This window comes from Chlamydotis macqueenii, chromosome 16 (assembly GCF_036417535.1).
Source record: "Chlamydotis macqueenii isolate bChlMac1 chromosome 16, bChlMac1.mat, whole genome shotgun sequence".
NCBI classification, from domain to species: domain Eukaryota; kingdom Metazoa; phylum Chordata; class Aves; order Otidiformes; family Otididae; genus Chlamydotis; species Chlamydotis macqueenii.
In genome coordinates this window covers 16,227,059-16,251,771 of record NC_141571.1, presented here as the reverse complement: position 1 = coordinate 16,251,771, position 24,713 = coordinate 16,227,059, and the positions used below count along the sequence as shown (strand labels likewise).

Here is a 24,713-nt window from a genome sequence, read left to right as displayed (position 1 = left end):
TTCACTAAATTAATTGCCTTTCCAGTTTTCAGAGTTGTTAAGAGTTGTGTAAGCAAATGTTTTCAACAACTTGTAAGAATTTCCTCAATATGTTTTGTAATATTGGTGTTCTGGTTTGTGAGGGTCAGAAAAGACCTTAATTCACCCTATTTCTCTGACTTTAGCCTAACAGAGGGACAAAAAGACCCCGTGATGAAGAGGAGGAAGAAATCAAAGCACGTCGGAAACAGGCTAGCGCACGAGAGCACGGTCGTCACCGGGAAGAGGAATCTGTTGCGCTGGAAGAAACTGATGATGAGAAGAAGAAGCTGCTTCAGATAATTGAAAGAGATGGCGAAGAGGAAGAGGAGGAGGTAGATCACTAGTGTCCTGTGGGAAAGGGGAGGCAGTGGGAAACAAGCAAACACTAAATCACTTCTCTGTGATTTCCATTTCTTACTGTGTAGATGATGAGACTAACTGGTGATTTTCACAGGCCTCATACAGCTTAAGGTTACGGTTTTACATTCCTGCCCTGCAGGTTGTTCATTAATTTCAAACAGGCTTCGCAAAGATATCTTGGGAAGGATTGAAGGGAGGAGGGCAGAAGGCAGAGGGAAGGGAAAGCTTTCAAGCCTGATCTCTGTTTCAGGCTGAGAATACCCAAATCACCTTCTAAAATATATTTTTCGGAAATAGTTTCTGTATTCTAACCGGTTCCCAGCACTGTTATTCTCGTCAGAACCCCCAGCCATGCAGCTTCTCCCACTCTCCCCCTCTCTGTGGCTGTGCAGCAGCAGCAGCAAATAAGCAAACATTCTTCTGTACAAGAAAGGTCTCGGGTCAGAGGAGGGGCGTGGCAGTTGTCAAGGGTAAATGATTTCAAGCCTTGGAGACAGAAATCCAATGCAGCATTGGCCTTTCTGCCAAGGGCCAGGGAAAAGATCACTTTATAAATGTGACACATGGATTGGTATAAATGTAGAAGATATTTGCTTCCTGCTGCCTGTGTCCTGTTTGATAAAAATCCAAGTGATATTCGCTGCTGCAGAATCGTGTAGCTTTGTAAAATATCATTGTCCTTTGTATACAGCATTGCTAGCGTTTGTGTCTGAAAGCCGCCCCTGTTTTTCTGATGTTGAGCTATTGCTGTTACAGTTGTTGCTGATAGCGGAGAAAGATAGCGCAGAATTTCTGTAGCGATTGAGCCCCAGGATGAATGGATGCAGCCAAAAGTCCCGTTGGCTGACTAAACTCTTGTGGATTCCTGCAGTGTAGAAGTCCCTCGTCTTTGTCAAGCGGAGTTTTCCCATCTAGGCATTTTAAGGGCTGGAAGTCCAAGGTTTCTTTAGAACCAAAATCTCTGGTTTATTATCTTGGAACGTAGTTAATGTAAGTGCCATCAGCATGTGCTTTGTACCGGTAAATTCGGTGGAAGGAAGCTAGTCTGTAGGATACTGTCATACTGAATGCAAACTAAACTCCAGACACAAAGCAGATCCTGATGGAAATATTGATGCTGTAGTGAGAGATGTTAGAGAAAGCGGAGAAGCAAATGAACTAGAGGGACGCACTGTCAGCACGCCTGCCTGAATCTTGGTGGACTGAAATCCCACTGCAGGAAGAACATGGCTTGGGCAGTGCAGTATTGATTACTGACAGGAGCGGGATGGTGCTAGGACAGGTTGGGCTTGAGAATGTGCGAAATCCAATACGAACGGAAGACTTGGTCTGATGTTATTATTGTAATGGAGTTTGCTGAAGGAGTTGAAACTTTCTGTCTCATACAAGATTGCTACTTAGAGTCACTGACTAAAAGAATCCTTAACACCAGAAGCAACTTTTGGTTTAATCCTGAACAGGAGATGGGACACAAAAGTTGGCTTAAGATGGGAAGGGGTCTGGTTTATTTTTTGTTTTGAGAGCTTCTATTTAATAGTGATTGTAACATAGTCAAACAGAGGAGAGGGAAGAGGTTACGCAAGAAAATCTGTATCATCAATGTTTTATTAAAAGAGTGCATTAAAATCATGAAGCAAGGAAAATAACAGAATCGTGTTTGTAGGTGTCAGGGAGGCAGCTAAAGTTATATATGATGTACAGTCAACGTGAGTGCCAACTGAGAAACACCTCTGAAGAATTTTAAAAATAAAAATAAAACACTGAAGTTTTGTTTGTTTTTTTTTTTCTTTATAAAAAGAGTTTCAAATAGAAATGAAAGCTTATCCAGGTGAGGAAAATACAAAAGAGTGTAAACTCAGGGCAGTTAAACGTAGACCTACAAAAAAGAAAAGCACAATGGACTTCTAAAGAGAAACTCTCCGTGGATGTAAGCTGCTAATGCGTGTTTACTCTGGTATGTCAGGAGCAGAAAGCCTCAGTACGCATTGACGCTGCTGGGTAATAACAAGGGTAAAAGAACAGCTCGGAGAAGATGAGCCATTGCAAAATTAGTGAGTTTGTTTTTTTTTCCCACTGATACTCGGTTTCAGGAAGCGTAGGGAAGCTATTCCGGTTCTTTTCCCAGGAACCTTCTGTGCTAAAGCCCTGGTTTATAAGAACCCGACCTACGAGGCTTTGCTCTGGGGAGGTTGCTCAGGTCAGGGCTGGAGTAAATCAGTCGATGAATGGCAGGGGTGGATGAGTTTTGGCAGCTTTCTGCAGTGAGACTTCAGGGGCTGCTGCCTGTTCCCGAAGGGCCTGGGCCTGACTGCAGTCTCACTGCGCCGCTGTCCTCGCTCTCTGCGTTCTGCTGTGTAATTGTTCCGGCCACCCAAAGCTCTGGTTTCTGCCCTTTCCAATTTGATTAGGAGGAACCTTTGGATGAAAGTTCAGTGAAGAAGATGATTCTCACCTTTGAGAAGAGATCTTACAAAAACCAGGAGCTGCGGATCAAGTTTCCCGACAATCCAGAGAAGTAAGGTCATCCTTGGCCCCTCTCTCATGCCCCTTTTTCCTGTGATTTTAGGGTTCAGCCCTAACTCCATTTCCTGAATATACGGATGTTTTCAGTTACATAAGGCTTATGTAACAGCAGTTGTTGCCATGTAGTTCTTCCAAGTTGCATGTGAAACTAAGTTTGTTGATTTAAAATGGCATTATTGAGACTGGTGGTGGCCAGTGCATGGCCAGCAGCACAAAGAGAGTAATGAGCAGTGAAGGGAAAGTTCTAGTGTGTTAAATACTTGCTGCTGTTAGTATGACAGACTGTGAAGCTTCAGTACTAAAACTTGAGTTTGTTGGTTTTGTTTTGGGAGCACACAAATTCAATAGGGTTTTGGTAAGTTTTGGTTTAGGTATCAAAGGGGCTGGGTTCCCAAAAGTGAGCGCTAATGAGCTCTCCCAACATCAGTCCTCCTGGCAGCCAGCATGGGAGGGTCAGCCGCGTGCAGTTCTCTCTCGTCGGGGGCTCCTTTTCTGTGCGGTTTCTGGGCAGCGGTCTCTGCCTCACTGCTAGGCAGGCGGTAGGTGTTTGGGGAGCGGGCTGAAGGACTGAGATCCGGGATTGATGAGTTCTGCTTCCAGATAATTAAAGATTTCATGCCATCATTTTGTGTGAAGGTGGTGTTTGCATATGCAGTCAGCAATCTGTGTGGGAAGAAAATAATTTCATACTGTGGAGCTTTCAGATGCTATAGTGAGTAAAATGACTGGATGTGGCCTGAGAGCCAGACTTTGCGAATGTTTCTTTCCACCCTTGTGTTTCTAGGGAGCCTCTTCCTCCTTTCATGGAGTTTTGTTACTCACATTAAATGAATTTCTTCTTACGCTTGAGTGCCATTATTTTTTGTCCACTTTGCTGTTCTTTCCCTTACCCAAATTCTTTTTATGGACTTCAGACTAATACAACCCACGTACTAATAGGTGGTAGCTGGGGGAGGTGCACCACTCTGGAGAATTTATTTTATATGCAGGTTGTTTTTTTTTTATGTGTAGCTACAAATTCTTGGGGTTTTTTTTTTTTTTTTAAGTTCTAGATCTGATTCAAATCTACTTATTTGCTTTATGTAAATTACATAGTAGGAAAGCTTATCCTACTGTGGGATTAAACTTCAAGGGGCAGGCGTAGGACAGGATGAGGTGCAGGCTGTCTCTAGGAGTTCTGGGCTCGGTGGCGCTGATGTGACCACAGAGGATCAGAAATGCCAGGGCCGTGTGTGGCTGGGGTGACAAGTCTTACCTAGTGTCTCCTGGAAGGTGGCGGTCTCTGTTTTAAAAATGGCTGTGCGCTGAGCGCAACCGATATATTTTTTTTGCCTTTTTATTAACCATTTTTGTCTTGCCTCAGGTTCATGGAATCTGAACTGGATTTAAATGACATCATTCAGGAAATGCATGTGATCGCAACGATGCCAGACCTGTATCACCTGCTGGTGGAGCTGAACGCTGTGCAGTCTCTCCTGGGGCTGCTGGGGCACGACAACACAGATATCCTTCAGTCGTTAAAGCAGCTCTCATGTGAGAGGCTTCCTGTGGACTTTTCTGTAATCTCTTATACCCTGCTTTCACAGGCCACTGTATACATTTTTCTCCTCTTTCCCACCACACTGAATTTGTCTTTTTCTTTTTTTTTTTTTTTTTCCAAGTGAAAGCCTTCTTTGTTCAAGTAATATTGATTCTCAGGTTTTTCAGTGCTGTTATTCTCCTTTCTTGTTTTATGAACCTTTCATCTAGGTTTGAGTGGCTGCTTAGAGTGTGACCAGAGGAACAATACAGAAAAGCTCAAGTATGGGCTTGGCAGCCTATAGCCGTGAACGGTGTGCAAACTTGTCTGGAATAGCCCCAGTAAAAATGAAACCAATTCACCCCTTTTTCTTGAGAGCTGAGCTGTCCAGTATTTGCCACGGACTGGCTCACCGTGGTGCTGCGCCTTAGTTTGTAAATACGATAAATTCTCCATGTGTCCACACCTTTAATTTAGTGTGCTCAGAGCCTGAGGTTGTGGGTAGCCGCTCTGGTTACGTGAGTGTCCAGAGACATTTCCATGCTCAGTTAGTGCTTGTGTCACGGACCTAATCCCTGCATGCAGCTGTCTTGTTCCTCTGGAGATCTGAGGACAGCTCAGGGAGTTTTCTCTCTAAAGACTTTGGTAGGTTTGAACAAAACTGTGTCATTTCTTGAATAGCCTGGTGCCTTGATGCTTAGCTGTCAGCTGATAATAGAACTATGTCTGGCTTGCCATTGTGCAGTCTGTAAAAGTAGAGCTCAGCCTGCATTGCTTGTGAAATATTCTGCAGTAGATTAAGCTGGAAAATCCTGACATGATTGGAGAGATTGTGTGTCTGTGTCCTGACGAGCATTAGTGAACGGAAGGAGCAGCGAAGGCCAGTGGAAAGGGCACTGGACTTAAACTTGGGACTACAGCAGGCTTTTCTCTTTTCCTTTTTATTGATTCCTGACCTTAGGAAAGTAATTTATTCTTTCTTTATTTTCTTTATGTGTAAAGAAGTAGATAATACTAACCAGCTTTTCTGAGGTGTTTTGAAACATGCAACATTAAAAGGATCGTTAGTGCTAAATGTTGTGGTCCGAGGCACAGATCTTGGGTTTATTTTTTAGTGCTTTTCCTTACAGTACTACCTATTAAGAATTCATAATTCATTCTTTCTAAGAGGGTGCAGTGATCAGAAGATAAAAACAAAACATAAATATTTTATTGCGTACCAGTTTGTGTTAGAAGGCACTGCTCACGTGTTTGGCTGTTTTAACTTGTATCTAGCTGAACCTCAGTGTGGTCGAATGCTGGTCCCTGCAAAGCAGCAAACACCGTGGCTTGCCTTATCTGTGCTGGAAATTACTCTCAAGTAAACGTTTGTTAACAATTTACTGTTGTACACTGGGAAACACCTCCCATGCATAACCAGTTTTGTGGCTACCGTAGTTTCTTTTTTTTTTTTTTTTTTTTTTGTCAGATACTACAGGCTTTTTGTGTGCGATATGACATGACATTAAATTGTTATGCTGAATTTCTTGTTCGTAAGGAAAATATAAACTGTGGGGATTTTGACTGGGATAGCAAGCTGATTCATAGCTGGAGTGCCGAGGAGCGCAGCTTGCTTTGTCCTTTCAGCCATGGAAAGCTGTGTCCTAGGGTCACTGCCGCTGTCAAGGACTTGTCAGTTTTTCCACTGTGAACTCTCTCTTTTTAATTGGTTTGCAACTTGTCTGTCAGTTTATGGGTAGAAATTTGGCCTGTGAGTTGCAATTTGGGAAAAATATATTTCTTGTTATAAAACTGCTGAAGTGTTTTCAGATCCGTTGGAAGCAGGACGCAGGCTGCAGTAGTGCCTCTTCCCTGTGCTGCTGCTGCTTCTGCGCAGAACAGAAACACTATTACAGTGAAGCATCTAAACATAAAACTGAATTGATACAGCTCAAGTTTTCTAATGACTATTTGTTAAAACAAATGGAAAAATATTTTAAAATTAGTCCCTCAAGGAGAGGGCTAAACAAATGGCTCTTCAGATGTGACTTAAATATAGTGTCTTGAGGGAGTAATGCAAGGAGACAAAAGCAGTGTCCAGGGGGAGCAGATAATCTGTTGAATGATTCATGCGGTTTTACACAGAGCACGTGAGTGAAAGATGATCACTGACACGATTTTGTTAATGAAAGACAGGAAAGCTTCAAGTGAGGTTTTGCTTTTCTATCTCCAAAATTTCATAGGACAGGAAATTCCGTAGACAGGAATGCCCTGCAAGATGGACTCTTTTGACTGCTAGAGTTCTTTGTTGTGCACTCAGGAAAAATCTGGCTTGGTTGTCTTTAGAGCACCCATAGGTAGCGGTAGTCTTCAGTTAGTTCCTCCCTTAGCCTTCTCTTTTGCAGGTTGATCAAACCCCCTTTCCTCAGGCATCGTGTGCTAGCCCCCGACCGTCTCAGTGGTCCTCCAGTCTCCTGAGTCCAGTACGTCAAGGTCTCTTTTTTTATTGAGAGAGCCCACAACTGAACAAAATATTCCACTTGTTGCCTCACGAGTGCCAAGCAGCTGGTAAGAATCCCTTCGCTTGACCTGCTGGTTTGCTCTTGCTCGTGCAGCGCACTCTGTGATCAGCCTGCGTCACTGCAGTGGCATGCTGCTGACTTGCCTTCAACTTGTGCGCCAGAAGGTCCAGATTCTCTTCTGCAGAGCTTACCTCTCCAGTGCGCCTCAGCACATGGGCTTGTTCCCTCCCAGGTGCAGCACTTTGCATTTGTTGAACTTCAGGAGGTTCCTATGGCCCGTTCCTCCAGCTTTGGTTAATTAGGAGTTGAGTCCTTGCAGAATAAATGTAAGGCAGGTTATTTTCTCTTAACTTCCTTATTGAGTCATACTCCAGTTTGATTTTAAAAATTGTCCCCTGGCACCTTTGACTGTGTTTTTGTATAAGCACAAGTGACTGCCCAGTGAGGAGTAACCGCCCTTACGTCTAGTTCCTGATGGCAGCTGCAGCTGGACGTGACATCTACCCATGGAGATGTCCAGGTAGCTTTGGCTGGGTTAAGCAGTGCTGTAGAGTATAAAGAAATGGCAGTCTTACTGGTAACATCTGCTGCAGCGCCTAGGCGTGGGTTAACGCGCGGCTGGGACAGGCAGCGCTCTTAACGTCTTTCCTGAGACTAGGTACGTCATGACTGAAACCTTGCTAAGAAAAGATGTATGAAAATGCTGTTCCTGCTGATGCTTGTGTGTCTGAGCAAATGCACAAACAGGAGAACTGGGAGGCTGGCTTGTTAGCCTGTGCATTTTAAAGAGATCACAAAGTTGTTATATAGGCTGTGCAGAACACTGCATACCCTGTTGTACCCCGGTGGGACTCGGGCAAGATTGATCAGCGTGTCTGAGAGAATAGGAGAGTGGCTCTAATGAGGTGGAATACGTCTCGTCGTACAGGAGAGCTGTGGAGCAGCCAGGGGATCCGTGTATTATGCAGCCCAGAGTTAATGAGTGAAAATGGGGCTGGCAGAAGCTATGCTGTTCCTGCGAGGTCTGCGGTTAGAGGAGCATGCTGTCCTAATTGGGGCAGGCAGAAGGGGGTGATCGCTCCTGCTCTGCAGTGGCCTTGTTGGGTGTTTGCCATATCAGGTTAGCAGGGCTGTCACTGGGAGCAGAATACCAAAATCAGATTACTCTAACTCGTTTCCCTTTGCTTATATTCAATCTTGGCAATGCAAGGTGGTGCCTAGTTATACCAACTCTGGCAATTTTGATTTGAAAACATGAAAAACGTATCATCAAGAAACAGTAAAATTGCTGATACAGTAAGCACACGGTCACATTTTTACCGTTCCCCATTGTTAGGATTCCCCGATGCTGGTGCTTATGAGGACTGTCTGCTGGAGTAGTCGCTGTGCTCTTGGCTCTGGTGTTCCTGTGCCCCACGGCTGTAGTGTATTGCCGGTTGTTTTGGCTCGTGTCAAGAGCACTCTGGCCTAAGAGCAACCTACTTTTGATGTTAAATGTCTGTCGCTTGTTGGTTGTCCTTAACACCTAGCACATGTTTCCATAGCGGTGGTAGACTTGCTTCAAGAACTGACCGATATCGATACTCTCCATGAGAGTGAAGAAGGAGCTGAAATCCTCATAGACGCTCTGGTAAGTAGTAATCTCCAGACTGACGCCTGAACAACATCTGCCTCACACAGCGCAGCAGTGAGTGCTCCGAACTGCCAGGCTTCCCGCAGCTGTGGTTGTCCGTGTTGCCGCCGCGACAAGGTTAGCCGGGCCAGGAGCCTGCTCTCCTGCAGCTGAAATGCTGTGCTGGGGCCCACAATGGGCATTTTCAATGGAAGGCCAGAGTTTGGGCAGGAGGTTCTTCTTGCACCTTGTCTACCACTTCTTTTTTGGAAAGAACGTGCTCATATTGCAAAATTTGTGTAGGCTGGGAGATTTATTTTGCGTAGGGAGGGAGAATGAAGTAATATTTGTGGCTTGGACAGTGTCCTACTGAAAATAGGAGCTTGATTTGCATTTTTCTTCCTTGCAGAAAAGGGTGACCTCTGTTCACCTCTGAAAAATCGAAGCTGGTGGCAGGGCTCAGACGTTATCTGAAGGACAGCGAGACCGCTTTGGTCTTTCAGTCCAACCTCTTGCACAGGAGACTGGTAGTCTTCTACCCAGTAACTCATTTCAAACAGAAAAATCTGTGCTTGACCTGGGTTGTGTGTTGTTATAGTGAGGGGATGCGTTTTTCTTAACGAGAAGTAAAAGCGTGAAAGTTTTTGTGTAAGGGAGCTAATGATTTTTAGAGTGCAGGAGGGTTTAGCAGTAACGATCCTTTTTGGCTTAGAGATTAAACAACTCCAGAAGATTATCTGCATGCAGCAGAAGATGCATTGCTCGGTATTGAGGGCTCCCTGCCTGGTTAACTCTCTTGAGTGCCTCAAGAGGCACATGGGATGCCTCCTGCTGCTCGGCTGCAGGGGGAGGATGCCGAACGAGCAGAAGCCCTCCAGAGAAGCGATGCCCAGTAAAACTGGATATTTCAACATCTCCTACCTTTAGGCTGCTTCTGATAGTGAATTGCTGCGTTTGTGAATCACTGTGGCTCTGTCTTCTTCTGGAACGATTATGTTGAAATTGAAAGATGGGAAATTACTAGTTTTCCTTTGTTTGCTTTGTTTGGCTGCTCTGTTTTCTCCTACAATCCTTCTTGTCCAGTCACTATAGCGTTGCCTTCCAAAGGTTAATGACAGTGGCCCAGAGCAGAGTTCCTCCAGCTGGCCTCTGGGCTCTTCTTAATTACTCTGCCTCGTGGAAGGATTGCTAGATGAATGAAGCGGTAGAGAGGAACTGCTAGAGAAGACGTTTTCTATAAAATGTGCGGAGAGGTAGTAAATCAAGCGACATTCTCTCTCTGTTTTCCTTGTCACCATGCCACTGATAATAGCCAAGTTTTAGAGGTTTTATTGTCCTCTTTGAAAGAAACAGGTCAGGCATATCTTGTGAGAAGTGTTTAGATATCTGCTTTTTAGATTACTTTTTTTTTTCTTTTTTCTTTTTAAAGAAATGGATATAATGTAGGGTATCCTTGAAGGTTGTTGCACTGCCTTCCACAGCAGCTGGTACTTGTATTGTTTCCCCGTGTTCACTGGACCCACAGCTAGTTAACAGTGTTTGAACTGGAAATGTTATTTTGTTTAACTGTACTTCTTGTGTTGGCCTTTTCCTTTGGAGGCTCCACCGGCAGATGTGGGTTCCTGCTGTTGGTCTGTCTGGGTTTCGGTAGCTCGCTGAAGTCACCCTGGTACGTTCATCTTGGTAGGATTTAAATGCAAGGCTTCAGCTGGTGATCGTTCAGCTTCTGGATTTGAGCCTGTGTGTGTGAGCAGTGTTCCTTCAGCTTTTTGTACCTATTAAGGTGGAAGATGTAACAGAAACGTAGGCAGAGCAGCAGCCAACAGTTAAAAATGGGGTGCTTGCAGGGCTGACAGCCCGCCCGTCCGTGGTGGTTTGGGGGCCTCGCACTTAGCGATTCTGAGGGGTTATAAATCAGTCAGGCTGGTTCAGGAAATAAGACTGTGACAAGGTGCATGTTTTCCTCCAGATGTTTTCCTGTTTAGTCTGAAACACAAAAGTTGTTTAGTTAATTAGGACAAACATAGTGGCAGATTTACTTGGTGATTCCTTCGCTTCCTCTGAGATTTTAGGGCAAGATTGTTAATGTCTTTTGATCCTGGCTGGCAGGATTTCTCAGTAGAGCATATTGATCTTTGTTATTTATTAACCCCCAGATTCTTTCTCCTTCCTCTTCCTTTTTCAGTTGTCTTTCTTACATTTTTCTTTCCCGTGATCCTGGTGATTTAGGTGGAGGGCCAGGTCGTGGCCTTGTTGGTCCAGAATTTAGAGCGCCTGGATGAAAGCGTGAAAGAGGAAGCTGATGGTGTCCACAACACCCTGGGTAAGTGGCTGTTGCACAGCCTCTCGCTTCTTCCTGTACTTTGTACAAAGAGGGGGGGGTTATCCCTCCCCTTCCTTCCCTCCCTGCCTCCTTTCCCCTTGAACTGCCAGCGCTAGGGTGGAGGACCAGCGCAGCTTTTCTTCAAGCACAGCTCTAACTCACGGTGAAGCCTGGTCCCTTGGGCCAGCGTTTGTCGCGTGGCTGCTGTCTCTTCCCAGAGCAGTTACGTAGGGAGGTGCTGGCACACGGGTGAAGGTGTGCGCTGCACCAGGAGTGCTCCGCTGCCCGTGCACTTACTGGGTATTTGTGTGGGAGCTCTGCCTACTCCGCTACGAGGGCTGTTTATGGCTCAGCAATATATTTAACTTTCAGCTAGTAAAACCTTTGTATTTCAGTAAGTACGTTGTTACCTCTGTGTTCCCCAGCCTCGGCGCAGCGCAGTAACTGCCTTGCAGTGTGCAGCCGTTGCCAGCATCCAGACCATCAGGCACTCCTTTCGGTCATTCGGGATCGGAATCTCCCAAGGACTGGGAGAATGAGAGTCTGGAAACATGACTTTGGGAATTTTTACTGCTGCTCTTGTCGTTAGTTTAGTTTTGTGCGGTGAGAACTCCTGCTGGATAAAGGGAAGGTATCTTGGGCTTCTTCCAGCAGGAGCTGGAGTCACGCTGAGGGTGGACGCAGTGGGCAACGTGAAAACTGAGAGGGTGTCATACACCTGAGCTTCCGTCTCACTCAAAAAAAAGGTAGTTTTGCAAATAAGCTGTAGCTTTGAGGAGAGCAGTGCAGCCCTAGGAAGGACACAAGCAGTGTTGACACAGGCCTGAGCTGAGCTGCAGGTGGGGAAAACCAGCTGTTTTCTGTGTCTGTCTTCCCAGCAATCGTTGAGAACATGGCAGAGTTCCGACCAGAGATGTGCACAGAAGCTGCGCAGCAGGGCCTCATGCAGTGGTTGCTCAAGAGGCTGAAGGTGAGCTTGTTTTCCTGTTGTCATTTTCATAGTGTTTGCCTGGAAGAGCGTCTAACACTGAATCTTCTTGAATGTCTTTGGGTTTTGCCTGTTTCTGTGGGAGTTCTTTTTGGAATGTGTCCCTGATCCTGCCGCGAGAGCTGTGGCCTTCATTGCAGCGTTGGTCCCTTCACAGCGCTACAAAACGGCACTTGGACCACAGCCACTGGTGTGTTTGCCCCAGTAGCCACGATACCATTGCGTCCCCAGCTCAAACATTGCGTTCCTAGCTAGAGCTCTGCCAGCACCTGCCTTCCTTCTATCGACGAGTTCGTGTGAGCTCAAAACGTTGCTTAAAGAAGCCAGTTTTGCGTGTGTCTGTGGTGGAGGAGCCAAGTTAAGGACAGAAAGTTGGAACTGAGGGTTTGTATCCTCTGTGGTTTTAGTTTAGATGAGCATGCTTTTGTCTTTACACTGTAACATCTTAGAGGAGAACGTGGCTTTTTTTGGTTGGTATGGTTCCTGTGTGGTGGATCTCTGGCCCGTGGCTAGGAGCTGTAGGAATGTCGAAAGCTGATCAGTGAGTGGGGGTAATAAAGACCGTTTTCTGCCTTTGCTTCCTACATCTCTAACACTGTTTTGAGTTTCAAGTGGTGTCTTTGTTTAACTGCTGCTGGCGGTGGCTTTTCCTTTGAACTAATCTAATTGCCTTTGGAATTGAAATTACTTTTTTATATTCTTAGCATCCTGTGGCAGTGAGTTACACGGTTCAACTCCGTTTTGTGTGAAGACGTGCCTAAACATTCCCTGGAAAATACTGCAGGAGAGGAATGGATAGTTCTGCTCTCTTACAGAGCTAGTGAAGGAAATGTAGCAGCCAGACTCTGGCATTTCCTAACCCTGTTGGTAAGGCATTAGCACTTCTGTACTTAAATGGCTCCGTGGTTAGGCGGCCTCTGAATCACAGAAACACTCTCAGCTTTGTAAGTGTGCGGATACCCCTCTGTGCCCCTCGTATGCTTGTAAGCAGAAGTAACCTGTAATTTCTCACTACAGGTAGTAACACAATTAAATTCCTTTTGCTTAAAAACCGAAAAGTGATGTTAATTTTATTCCAGGCAGGTGTGTAGTGAGCGTAGGTCTGCTGCCTGCCTTGTAATGGCTCTGGCAGCTGAAAGACTTAGAAACCTGGGAAAGCAAAATAATCACAACCTGGCTTCCCCTGCCTAGTGCCACGGAAAATGAATGTGAAAGGCCCTTGAGACTTGGTGCTTTCCTTTGCCCTGGCATGCGTTAACTTTGGGTTCGGGGATGTGTGATCAGGCGGTGTTTTTTCTTGCTTACACACTGTCACGGGGAGCTGCGCGCTAATGAAACCCTCACCCAGGCGCCTTCCTTACTGGCAGCGCTTGGTCTCGAGTCTTTTGCCCTGGCAGATATGTTTGGGATGAAACCAGGATCTCAACATCTGGGTAGAGCTTTGGGCTGCTGAAGAATGTCTGTAGGACGAGTTTGAAAATCAGGGTTCTGTCTAGGTATGGGCAAGAACACCTGGCACGCAGCACAGTGGGAATTTGTTTCCTGACCACGTTTTGGGTTGCATAGTTGTGTTCTGTCAGGACCACGTTGGAAAGCTCAGGAGGAGAGCCTGACAGCTCGCTTCCCCAGGCAAAAGCAGGGGTCGGTGATGCCGTGTGCAGCCCTGAGAGATCAGAGTGCTACTTTCTGGCGCTCGCCGTAGGACAGCAGTGACAGGAGCCAACGGAGCTGTACGGTGCTGAGCGCCTGCCACCGTCCCCCCTCGTGCCACTGATTGCCTGGAAGCTTTCTGTGGTTGCTGTAAATACCATCCTCCGCAGAGCGCGTGGGGATTGTTTGGGATGACAAGCTTTAAATACAGTCGATGCTTTGTGGCATTTGGGATCTTCCTGCCTTTCATGTTTTTGTGTTGCAGGGTGCTTGTGTATTCTGTGACCTTTTCTTTGGTGGCGGGGCGGGGTAATTGGCCCACGCAGCCTTGTGCAGGCGGGTTCACTCAGTCAAGCTGCAGGTAGTCGTGTGTTGGGGAAAAATTGTGGGTGACAAATGGTAGGTTTTAGGCCTAGTACTTATTGCTTGCATTTTTTTTTTTCCCCTCTTGAACACTGGAATACAAATAGCTGGTAACTGATGGTTTTTAAAATTGTTTTGTTTATTTTATGAATTCCTTCAGTAAACCGGTTTGCGTTATTATCTGATCGATTAATGTTTAATCTGTTTCTGTAGATGAAGCAGCTTTGGCAGCTTGCAAAAACATTGGATCCAGTTCAGAATCCCACTTCAGGGATTTAATTTTTGTATTAAAATTCAGCGTTTTAGTTTTGTTATGATTTTTTTTAACATACTCGATTATGGAGGGAATGTATGAAATGAAATCTATGTGACTGTGCAGGCCAAACCCATCTCATGTTCTTCTGATTGTGATGTTGTGATCCTCATACAAAGTTCTGGCAGTTACATTGCATTACTGTGTAATGTCACTCTGATGTATCTTATGAAATTCTGGTGTTTGATGACGGGCGCAGACTTTCGGAATAGCGATAAGCCCCATGCACTCATAACAAAATGGAAAATTTATCAGGGGAAAGAGATTCCATGTTGCAAACAACTGGAGACTTTCTCAGGGTTTTGAGCCAACTTGGTCAAACCTACTTATGTAGGACAGCGTGAAGGATCAGAGCTGTTTCTACGCGTGCATGGGCGAGCGCACACACGCCCCCCTGTTACCCCTGAATCAGAGAGAATTATTGCTGGTTTGTCACTGAGGCACACTGCAAAATTACCACTCTTGTATTTTGGTTCAGGTGTTGCTCTTACGTTCGCAGATTTGATTAATATGATCTTCAGGTCAATGAAACAGAGAGCTGTGCCCTAATGAGTCTCTTGTTCCTTCCTCACCAACAGGCTAAGATGCCTTTTGATGCCAACAAGCTGTACTGCAGTGAGGTGCTGGCTATTTTGCTCCAGAATAACGATGGTGAGACATGCTCTGGTATCGCTGTGCTGTTAGGGTAGGATCCAGCCTTCTTTCTGATCACAACAGCGCTCTTCTGCCTCCAGCTCCCCTTTGCCTGTCCTCTCTCCCCCGTGCTCGTACTCTCTCACGTATGCATGCGCCCTCTCCTTCTCTGTAGCTTTTGTACTCTGTCAAGCCGTATTGATTTTGTTCACTGATGTATCAGACTTAGATGGCTGTAAAATCTGACAGTTAGCTTCATTTTTCTCTCTCTTTTCCTCCTTCCCCCCACCTGCGTCTAGACAACAGAGAATTGCTTGGGGAGCTGGATGGGATCGATGTGCTGCTTCAGCAGTTATCTGTGAGTAATTCGTGTACTCCCGCGCTACCATCAGGAGACTCGCAGGCTGGGTGTGAGGAGGTGGAAAGGATTCTGGGTGTAGCACTGTCTGCAGATGCTAAAGCACAGCAGTGCTTTGTATTTGGTGGTGGCGTAGTCCCTGAATAGCTTCAATACAAGTGCATCATCCACAGTAAGTGAGGTTAATCCCTGTTTTACAGATGTGAATGTAGAGGTACGCAGAAGTTAAATTATTTTGTTATAATTACATGGCAAGTTGGAGATAGGCAGAGTTAGAATTTGGCCATCCCAGCATTCTCCACTCCAAGCACTGGGCTGCGTTGTGCCTGCGTTTTAGCCCGCTGAAGGTAATGTCTTAGTTGGCTTACATTTCTTGAGGCAGTACTGTCGGCAGGTTAGGGCGCTGAGGGACAGGCCCCGCCGGTGTGTGCTGTGCCCAGGAGTTCTCTGGTAAGAAGCTTATCCTCATACTTCTGTGAATTGTGCAGTTGCTGAATTTGCCCTCCCCTTTGGAGGCCCTATACGTCTTCCGGCTGCGCAGCTGGTGGCGTACAGTCCGGACAGTAAAAAGGCAGCAGTTACAAGAGAAAGCGTCGGTGACGTGTATGACTGCTGGCTCGTGCATCTCGGATGCTGAAGGCTCCTGATGTGGGCTGTTCATGTGTACTCTACAACAGTGGGGACCAAACTGAGCCCTGCGTTTTGGGGTAATTCTGTTCTCTTTGTCATGCAGGTGTTTAAACGACACAACCCTGGTACAGCAGAAGAACAGGAAATGATGGAGAACCTGTTTGACTCGCTCTGCTCCTGCCTAATGCTCAGTTCCAATCGCGATCGCTTCCTGAAGGGGGAGGGCTTACAGCTGATGAACCTGATGCTTAGGTACGCAGAGAGCTGTCATTTTCTTGCCTGGTTTTGACGTACCAGCACACGTTCTGGCTAGATATTAGTGGTTTTCTGTTTATAAAATTTCTCTGTTAGCATATTTGTCTGTTTTCTGTTTCTTTTTTTCCCCAGCATTTAGGTTGATCCTTCTCAGATATAAAAGCCCCGCTCATTGTCTTTGGCACTGTTTCCTAAGAAGTGGGGTTAGAGTAACAGTGCAGATCTGTGGCAGACACTCAGATGAGAGAACGCTGTAGGTCAGGCTGCTGATCCTCTAAGGATTTAAAAGACCCTTGTGAGGGTAAGAGAGACCCTTTGGATGTCTCTAGGGAAAAAGGTTTTCCTTTTGTTCCGCAGTTCAGGCTTCACTGTGTTGTGTATCCCCTGAGCTGGTGAATTTTTGTGGATGCTGATACAAACATTGCTTTTGTGAAATGGGCATCAGTGTGCATTTCTTCTGGTGACATGCTTTGCCGTGCTGTGAATCTCCAGGGCTTCTCTGCTCTCACTTCACTTTTACTTCCTAGCCCGGTACGGAATGGTGTCTTTGGAGCTGACTGGCTTCCTCCAGGCCTCGGGACTGGGCGCAGTGGGGCTCTGTCTGGCTTTCCCTGGCGTACTAGGCTGCGCGCGGTGGTTGGCTAGCAAACGCCAACAAGAAATGATGTATTCCTGCAGCGCATGGCTGGGTAATGTGCAGCAGCAGGGAACTGAATAAATAACCAAACGTGGATTATTCAAATAGGAACACTGGGTTTTCTGGAGGCTAATTAAAGAAAAGCTTCAAAACTAAGAACAAGAGGGAAGCCTCCCTCTGCCTCGAGTACTAAGCTGCTAAGCTAGCCTTGCAGAACTAATTACTTGGAGTTCTTGTGCCGTATGGGTGGGACTCAGTGTCTGGATTTTTAATAGCTTTTCCCCATTTCTGGACTCTACTGTTTACCGCTCTGTACCAGGATCCCAGATGGAAAATTGTGACAAGAGTAACATTTCTCCCTGGATGCTTCCCCTCCGAGTAGCTGTGAAGGGGTTAGGAGGGACAAAGCATAGCTTAACTGCCAGCAGCAGCTACGTCTCGTGGGGCGGCTTTGAGGGCTCAATCTTTTGATGCTGAGGACCTAACTTATCCTGCAGTCTGAGTGGCGTTGGTAAGATGGCCACGGAAGAAAAGTAACAGTTCATGGAATGTTTTCTAGAGCCTTACTGTTGTCTGATAAGCATCGACTGTGCTGGCAGAGATTTTTGTTTGTTTGGGGTTTTTTTTTTTAACTCTTCTTATCTAGTTCAGATGAGTAGAAAAGTGGAAGTTCTCCTTGCCTATCTGAGCAAACGACATGAGTTCATAGTTACAGAGTCTTATCCTCAACCCAGCTCCTTTCTGCCCCGACTTGTCCTACACTGCAAATCTCAGTTAGAGTAGCACCCAGTTGGGCAGAGAGAGTAACCTTCCTGCTTCTAATGATATCTTCAGACCAGAGCTGGAAGCGTTAAGCTGGTACTTTTACTGCTAATTCATGTTTTTCCTCTTTTGAGGAGCTTCCAAGTGCTTTTCTTAGTATTTCACTCACATTATGTGTGTTGTTGACATGTCAGTTCATTCCTATACGCTATTTTCTTTTTTTTTGTCTTAATACTGCTAATGAATGAAACATCAGGAATCTGGTGCAGGTAGTCCTGTGAAATCAGTGAAACTCGGCACATGCTTAAAGCTACTTCCGTACTTCAGACTGGCTGGGTCAGAGTCGCAGTGCTGTCCTGAAGCTTCTACTTTTGGTGGATGTGGTATTTCCTTATTGGAGGTGTAAGCTTGCTTCCAGCAGGCATGACACGGATGCAGCTGTGTATGTGTTATTTAAGTCGTTAACTCAGATCTTCAGAACTGCAGGAATGTGGTGCTCAGCTCTGCAGTGCTCAGCTCTGCTGTCCCTTGGCATCTCTTGAAAACCAACTTCTTGGGTTCTAAGTTTGGGTGCTTTGTCAGTAGTGAGTAGTAAGAAAACGAGTGGCGTTAGAGTCCAGTGCTCTATGGAGAGCGCAGGAGATGATGAAGGTAGAAGCACTGGTTTGTGGTGACAAAAATTAGGGAATGGGTGCTGGGAGAAGGCAGCTACTTTAGGAGGAGGAGCTTTGGGCATCTCAGCTGCTGCCATGGGAGGGTCCTTGCTTTTCAGGCTGTGATGCCATTGAAGGTAGAAAGCTCTGCTGGACCTAGTGTGTTAGTGAGGAAAACAGCACGTTTGTGTAGCTTGCAAACCGCCAAACAAAGCAAAGCGTCCGAGAACTGACGCTGCAAGGTTTTGGTGTTTGTTTGCTTGTGGATGTTTTAATAGCCAGAAGATATTAAATGGCTGTTAATGCTGATAACCTCGGTTATGGTTGGGAGTTCTCTAGCATGTGCTTAAAAGCTGTTACGGTACTGCTTTGGTAACTGCAGACTAGCACCGTAAATAGGGAGTGAACCTTGGTAGCTGTGGTCTAGAGCGCTGCACAGCAGTATTACACTTCTTTATCTTCTTGATACCTTCACGATAAACAACAAAGAATAGAAATGCCATTCAGTTGTGATTGACCACCTCGCCCACAAACAGGGCAGAATATTTTTCTCTCCTGTCGGTGTCTTCTGAAGACTGGGGGAGAGATCTGTTATTTTTTGTTTTTACTTTGAAGGCGGTTAATCATTGTACCATCGCCTGTGCAGATGAAAGGACAAATAAGCAAAGTTGAAAGTTTATTGACATGATGTGAGATAGATAAGCTGTGGGAGAATGAAGATATCAGTCTTGAATCTCCATTACGGTCTTAGAGAACATAGCATTCTCCGTCTGGCGCTACCCGATACATCCAGCCAAGTTGTCCCGTTAATAACGGTCATGCACGCAGATCTGCAGAGAAGTACAGAGTCTTCCAGCCGAGCAGTTAACGTGCCCAGGAGATTCTTACAGACAGTAATGAAAGCAGGACTGCTTTCCATTACGCTGAGCTTTAACTGTCTGGCCAACAGCGAAAGGTGTTCTTTTGTGTGAACTTCTAGGAGTTTGTGGGCAAACAGTGGTAGCACCTGAAAATGAGCGTGTGACTGATGCGCTTTAGGTGCACGTCCATAGCAAGCCGTGTCCTGGGCTTGGTGTGGCCTCGGGCTTGCAGTTTTGAGGGGGCTTGCAGTTGGGCGCTGGGAGTGGGGCTCCCACTGGTGGGATGTGGCTGAGTGGTCTGGGAGAAAACCGGATTGAGAAGGACAATGCCTGTGCCAGTAGAAAGGAAGTAGGACGTTTTGAAGTAGGGTGAGAGCACGGGTCTCTACAATTATTTGATTTGCATCTCTGCAGCAGTGCAGGCTCATTTATTTTATGGAGCATCTTTGTCAAAAATAAGATGGTTTGTTGAGGTGGTAGCCACCAGTGGAAGGTTTATAAATGTCACATAGAATTAAATTCAATTTTTCTTTCAGGTCAGGAAGCACTTTTTAGTACACAGTCCCTCAGCCCTGCCTTGGTAACCTAAATGCAGTTTACCTTACAAAGCCAGAAGAGAGAAAAACAGGCTCGTAATGTCAGTTCCCTTGCGCGCGCTGGCAGGAAGCTTATTGCTTTTGCTGTAAAATTGTGTTAAGGTCTGGAGGAGATGCAGCCGCTCTGTTCCCAGGGGATGTGTCAGGAAGATTCTCTGTTGCATAGGAAAAATGACGTGTGGCTTTCCCAGTTATTAACTGGAGAGGCGTGTGCATGCACACAGACAAAAGCAGCAAAGGGAGCTTACAGAAACGTGCATCGCTTGGGCAACACGATCTTCTGTTCTGCGGCTGTTCAGTGGCTGTTCTTGACCCTCAGAAAGGCGTTTGCTCCCGTACAGCGAAAACAAGGTGAAAATGGACAACTCTGGCTCCCCGAAGCTTGACTGCAGCTATTTCAGGGTGTGTTTTTTATTATTATGAAAATCCTTTAATGTTTTTTTTTTTGTCCTGCTGTTCCTAATGACCCCATGGAAACTTAGACTGTCTCTTTACTAAATCTTCCGGTTAATTAAATGGAACCATTTTATGCAGCACTTTCCCAGGAAATGCAGTATTCTGGAAAGTGAGAGGTTGTGTTATGCCAATGTGGAAAGTCCAAATAAGTTAGCACCTCTTCTTTTTGAAATAATAAGTGTACCAAAAGAATTATTTCAGGTGCAAAGGTATTAAAAGGAGGAAAACAATGGCTAGCAAATAAAGCTGTAATTCAGAGTTCCCTGTGAAGACTGAGGTCACTCCCTGGCTGGTGATACTCGCATATGCTTGTCTTTAAATTAGCGTTCAGCTGAAAGTTACCTCAATAGGCACAGATGAGACTAAGATAAACTGCTTGCCCTCCAGCAGAATAAATATTTCAAATAAAATCAACTGTAGACAGTCCAGTCGAGCAGGTATTGATCTCTAAAAGCCTGAACTTAAACCCAATGAATATTCCAGAGATCAGCTCTGTGCAACCTTCCTAAATGCTGATCAATATGCAATTACTTCCCCTGAAACATTTCTCATATTGTCTGGCCTATGGAGTACTTTATTTTTAGCTCCCGGTAGAGGGGAGGTGGGGGTGTTGAGCCACCCTCCTGCACCGCTCTGTGCTCATGGGCAGGACTCGCTGCTGTGCCAGATCCCGGCTGCACGTGCCACTTCCAGCAGCAGCTTCGCGCCTGTCGCGAGCACCCGCGCCTGCGCTGGGCACAGTACCTTTCTTTTAGGCTAGGGCGTTAATGTCTGGGGTTTTAGTGTGGTGTCGCTAGGTTTGGTTTCTAAAGGGAAGGTGTTTCCGCAGCTCTCTGGCCTTCAGGAAGCCCTGGACGAGCAGACCCTGCTGATGGCCGTGGGGTCTGGGCCACCGGCTGCTGGGCAGCTTGGCGTGCGCTGCGTGCGGGTGGGCAGGCTGCTCCCGCACTACTGGTTTGGCAGCGTGGGTGCTGCGCACCCCCCCCTGCTGCTGGGGGGAAACGGGAGGGGGCTGAACTGCCTTGGGTTTGATCTTCATAGATCCTTATCCCGGGTCCACAACGACACCTGAGCACCTCACGGTGTGCAGAGCAACCAGCGCGTGTCTGAGGAGAATTGTTCTCTCGTCTCCAGGTGAAGAGCACGGATTGTTTCTGTGGGGACTTGTTTTTATATGTGCGTGTAGCTATATGTCTGTTAGAGAAAAAATTCTGTTAGAGAAGAGAAAATCAGAGGAGATTGCCATGCATTTGGTGTGAAAGGTGGTGGGGCTTGTGACCGCCCTACCCCGGGGGAACATCCTCCTGGGCTGGGCTGGCCTTTGGGCACGCTGAGGGCTCTCAGCTCACTGACCTCCTGCTGATGTTCACCTGGTCTGGTGGTTTTGTGGGCTGTGACTGCTTTTTCGGTTCATGTTTCACAACATATTTTCAGTTTTCCCCTGGATGAATTATAAAGCCCTCTGTTTCTGGTTGGAGAGGTACAGAGCTGTGGGAGCTGGTTTTCAGACCGCCTGCCTGTTACGGGTGCGAGTTACCAGCATCAGCGTTCTGAGCTAGCATTAAACAGAATAGCCCGGAATCTATCAGCTTCCTTCCCACCATGGTTTCTGGAGACGGGGTTTTCTTCGTTAAAGCTGACCACCAAGCTACACTTACCAAACTTACTCTTTTATTAAACTGAATTATTGATAAATCTAAATCCTGATCTTCTTGGTGTGACAGTATTTGCCTTGTGTATCCAGCCGTGTCTCCCCTGCCGTTTTGTGCTAGTGTTTGTAAGGTGGAGATGCAATAATTTCTTTAATAGCCGAGAAATAAAAAAAGGAAAATAAAAACGTAAAAATAAAATACGTGAAATAAAAAGAAAATGGAAAATAAAAAAAAGAAATAAAAGACATTAAAAAAGAAATAACCATTTTCAACCACAGTTTTAAAAAGACAGTATTTGTCGATAGAAAGTTTTGGTTTCTTGAAGAAAGTCTTGCTTAGAGCTTGTGCTCAGGCTCTTCATGCTTCCCTTGTCATGTTCCTTTCCCTGTTCATGCTGTCTCTTTAAAGTGGAGCAGCTCAAAGCTCCTCGTGTCCCTGAAAGGTTTAAGGTGCAGCTTTCTTTTCACAGGGAGAAGAAGATTTCCCGCAGCAGTGCCCTGAAGGTACTGGACCATGCCATGATTGGCCCAGAGGGCACAGACAACTGTCACAAGTTTGTGGATATCCTAGGTCTGAGGACCATCTTTCCTCTCTTCATGAAATCACCAAAGAAGATAAAGAAAGTTGGAACAACTGAAAAAGAGCACGAAGGTAGGTGTGCTTCCGGATCCTTGTCACGGAGGAGGTGGGCGGAAGGCAAGTCTGAAAAGGGCCTGCAGGGAGGAGGGGACGGCGTGCCACCGGTCCCTCCGGGGCTGCTCCTGCTTTCAGGTCCAGGCTGCCCGCGAGCTGGGGGTGACACGCTCGCCCTGCTCGTTTTGGTATCGGCGGTTCCTGCCGATTCCATTTCGTGTGCCGTTAATAAGTTATTTCACTCCTGTAGGGGCTGTTGTTTGAAGCTCTGACTCTTTGATGCAAAACTCTTTTGAAAAGAGTAATGAGGCAACTACAAATGTCACCTCAAAAGCAGTGTGTTCGTGGCTCTGAGCACTGAAGTGTGACTCGATGAACATCAGGCATTGCAGAAATACACTGCATGCTTTTGAAGTTGCCTTTTTTTTTTCCTTTTTCTATTTTTTCCTCTCTCCCCTGGAAAACTCTGCTTTAACAGAAATCTGCGGTGGAGTATTACTGCAGGACCTGATGCTGAACTAAATCTAGGGTCAGTCCCCCCTGCTTCTAGTAACATTACCTTTTCCATTTTGTTAATAATTGCCTGTGTCTTGGAAGAAACTTTAAATAGTGCCAGTGATGCTTGAGGTTCTGTTACAGTTCATTACTCATCTCAGTTCTATAGAGGGTGAATGTTGTCAAAAGCTGAGGAGCTGAGAGCGAGTCTCAGGCTTGCCTGGTATCCATCCTTAGCTCTAGCAGCAAGCGAGGGGAAAATGGAAGGAAACAGCAGCCGAATGGGAGCTCTAAACTCAGATACCCTGCTCTGGTCCTGGCCTCAGAACTCGGGTGTAAGCGGGTGTCCCAGCGTTTCTCCAAAGCGAGGGCGGGAGGTGCTGCCTCCCGCCGACCCCACGGGCCCTGCGCTGGGGCGCGTGCTGGGCTGAGCAGCCCCCTTCTCTGGAAGAGCTGGGGCAGCTTGGTGGGCATCTGCTTGTTCTCGTCCTTCCTGAGGGCAGGCGGACGCATGGCGGCGGCGCTGTCCTTGCACGGGTGGAGGGAAGGGCCTGCCTGCGGCCCAGCGCCAGCCCGCGTGGTGACTCACACGCGGCGGCCGGTTCTGGCGGCCTCGCCTGCCGTGCGTTGTGTCGCGTGTCTCGGGTTGGTAATGGTGAGGGGGGAGCGCTGGTGGCTGTTCGGGGGTTTGTGTCACAAAATTGCGGAGAGTGCTGTCACAGTTAGGAGCTGGATTTGGGGGATGTTTTGAAATCTTCATTTGCAGTATGAAAATAAGGTTGTTTAATTCTTCTCACTGAGACAGCTTGAGCTAGAATGAGAGCTTTTGAGTAGAGAGACCTGGGTCTGTGGCTCGGGTCATTGACTCGGTTCTTCAGTTTGGGAAAGTAAGTTAATGTCCGTCTCATCCGCTTCGTCTTGAGACTGCGGCTGACATCTGTGTGCAGTCTTGGCTGCAGTGAGGATTAGGTGGCGGGCTGGAAAGCCCTGAAGGGGTCAGTTCCTATTTCTGTGAGAGGGAAAAAAGCAAATCTGCCCTCAGGAAAATGGAGTGATCTGTGCAAACAGTCTGTGTCGTACCTCCATCTCTTTAATATTCAGAAGAAATGGAGGGCATTAAGATGAGTCCAGGAATCAGTTTCATTAAAATAAACTCTCCCTAAAACGCTGTGATAGTAAGCCCAATTTTCTTTGTTTTGCGTCAGTGCGCAGGTGAGTTACTGAATTTCTAACGATGGGAGTTAATTGAGACGTTCAGCAGGGCTCCCTGGAGCCTGTCACAGACCCTTGTCCTGACGCGGGTAGCGGCAGCACGGTATGTGTTTTCACTTGGCCACCTGTGGCACCAGCAACGCGGTAATTACTCTGTGCTCGAGGGTCGGCTCCTGCGGGCCTCTGGCTGAGCAGGAGCGCTGCAGAGACTCCTGGCTGGGGCTGCTGGTTGTAAAGGAAACGGTGCAGGTCCAGACCGAGAATCGACGCCCTCTGTGCTCGTCCCAGGAGCACGCTGCTTTCTGCATAGCTCTGTGTTTCTTTATCAGAAAGAACGCTAGTATCCAGTCTTCTCGCCATCTTTTCCTGTGAAAACCTTAGCCTGTGTTCAAACTGTTAGAAAAAAATTAATTAGAATGATCCTCTTCTGCGAGGAGAGCATTCATGTGTATGTCAAATGGAGGAGCGTACCCCTGTAAAGGATTAACTGGAGCGGCTTTGCAGCAGAGACATCGGTATTTATTAAAAAGCCGTTCTAGGGAACGGGGCTGTGAATGCCTTCACTGAAATGCTGCTGAGACTGCATCGGGACAGGCACTTGTGGTGATGCTGCAAAAATTGAAATTCTTAATGGGCTGTTAGCCCTGGAGCCTTATTACAGGCCCTGCAGCCTAATTACAACTGTCAAATGCCTCAGCACCGGTGAGG

The 24,713-nt window shown here is 46.5% G+C and overlaps 1 protein-coding gene across 2 annotated transcripts in view; it reads left to right on the top strand.

The window, feature by feature from the left end:
* CTNNBL1 (catenin beta like 1) overlaps positions 1–24,713 on the top strand; it is a 55,857-nt gene that overhangs the window by 7,769 nt on the left and 23,375 nt on the right. For both annotated transcript variants that reach the window (XR_015260337.1, XM_086760669.1), the window contains exons 2-11: positions 165–353; positions 2,790–2,896; positions 4,268–4,409; positions 8,459–8,554; positions 10,766–10,859; positions 11,738–11,829; positions 14,752–14,824; positions 15,106–15,164; positions 15,898–16,046; positions 22,135–22,316. Coding sequence is in view for 1 of the 2 variants with exons in the window: in XM_086760669.1 (XP_086616795.1) it covers positions 165–353; positions 2,790–2,896; positions 4,268–4,409; positions 8,459–8,554; positions 10,766–10,859; positions 11,738–11,829; positions 14,752–14,824; positions 15,106–15,164; positions 15,898–16,046; positions 22,135–22,316 (1,183 nt within the window). In the remaining variant the exon portion in view is untranslated. The remainder of the gene's footprint in view (positions 1–164; positions 354–2,789; positions 2,897–4,267; positions 4,410–8,458; positions 8,555–10,765; positions 10,860–11,737; positions 11,830–14,751; positions 14,825–15,105; positions 15,165–15,897; positions 16,047–22,134; positions 22,317–24,713) is intronic.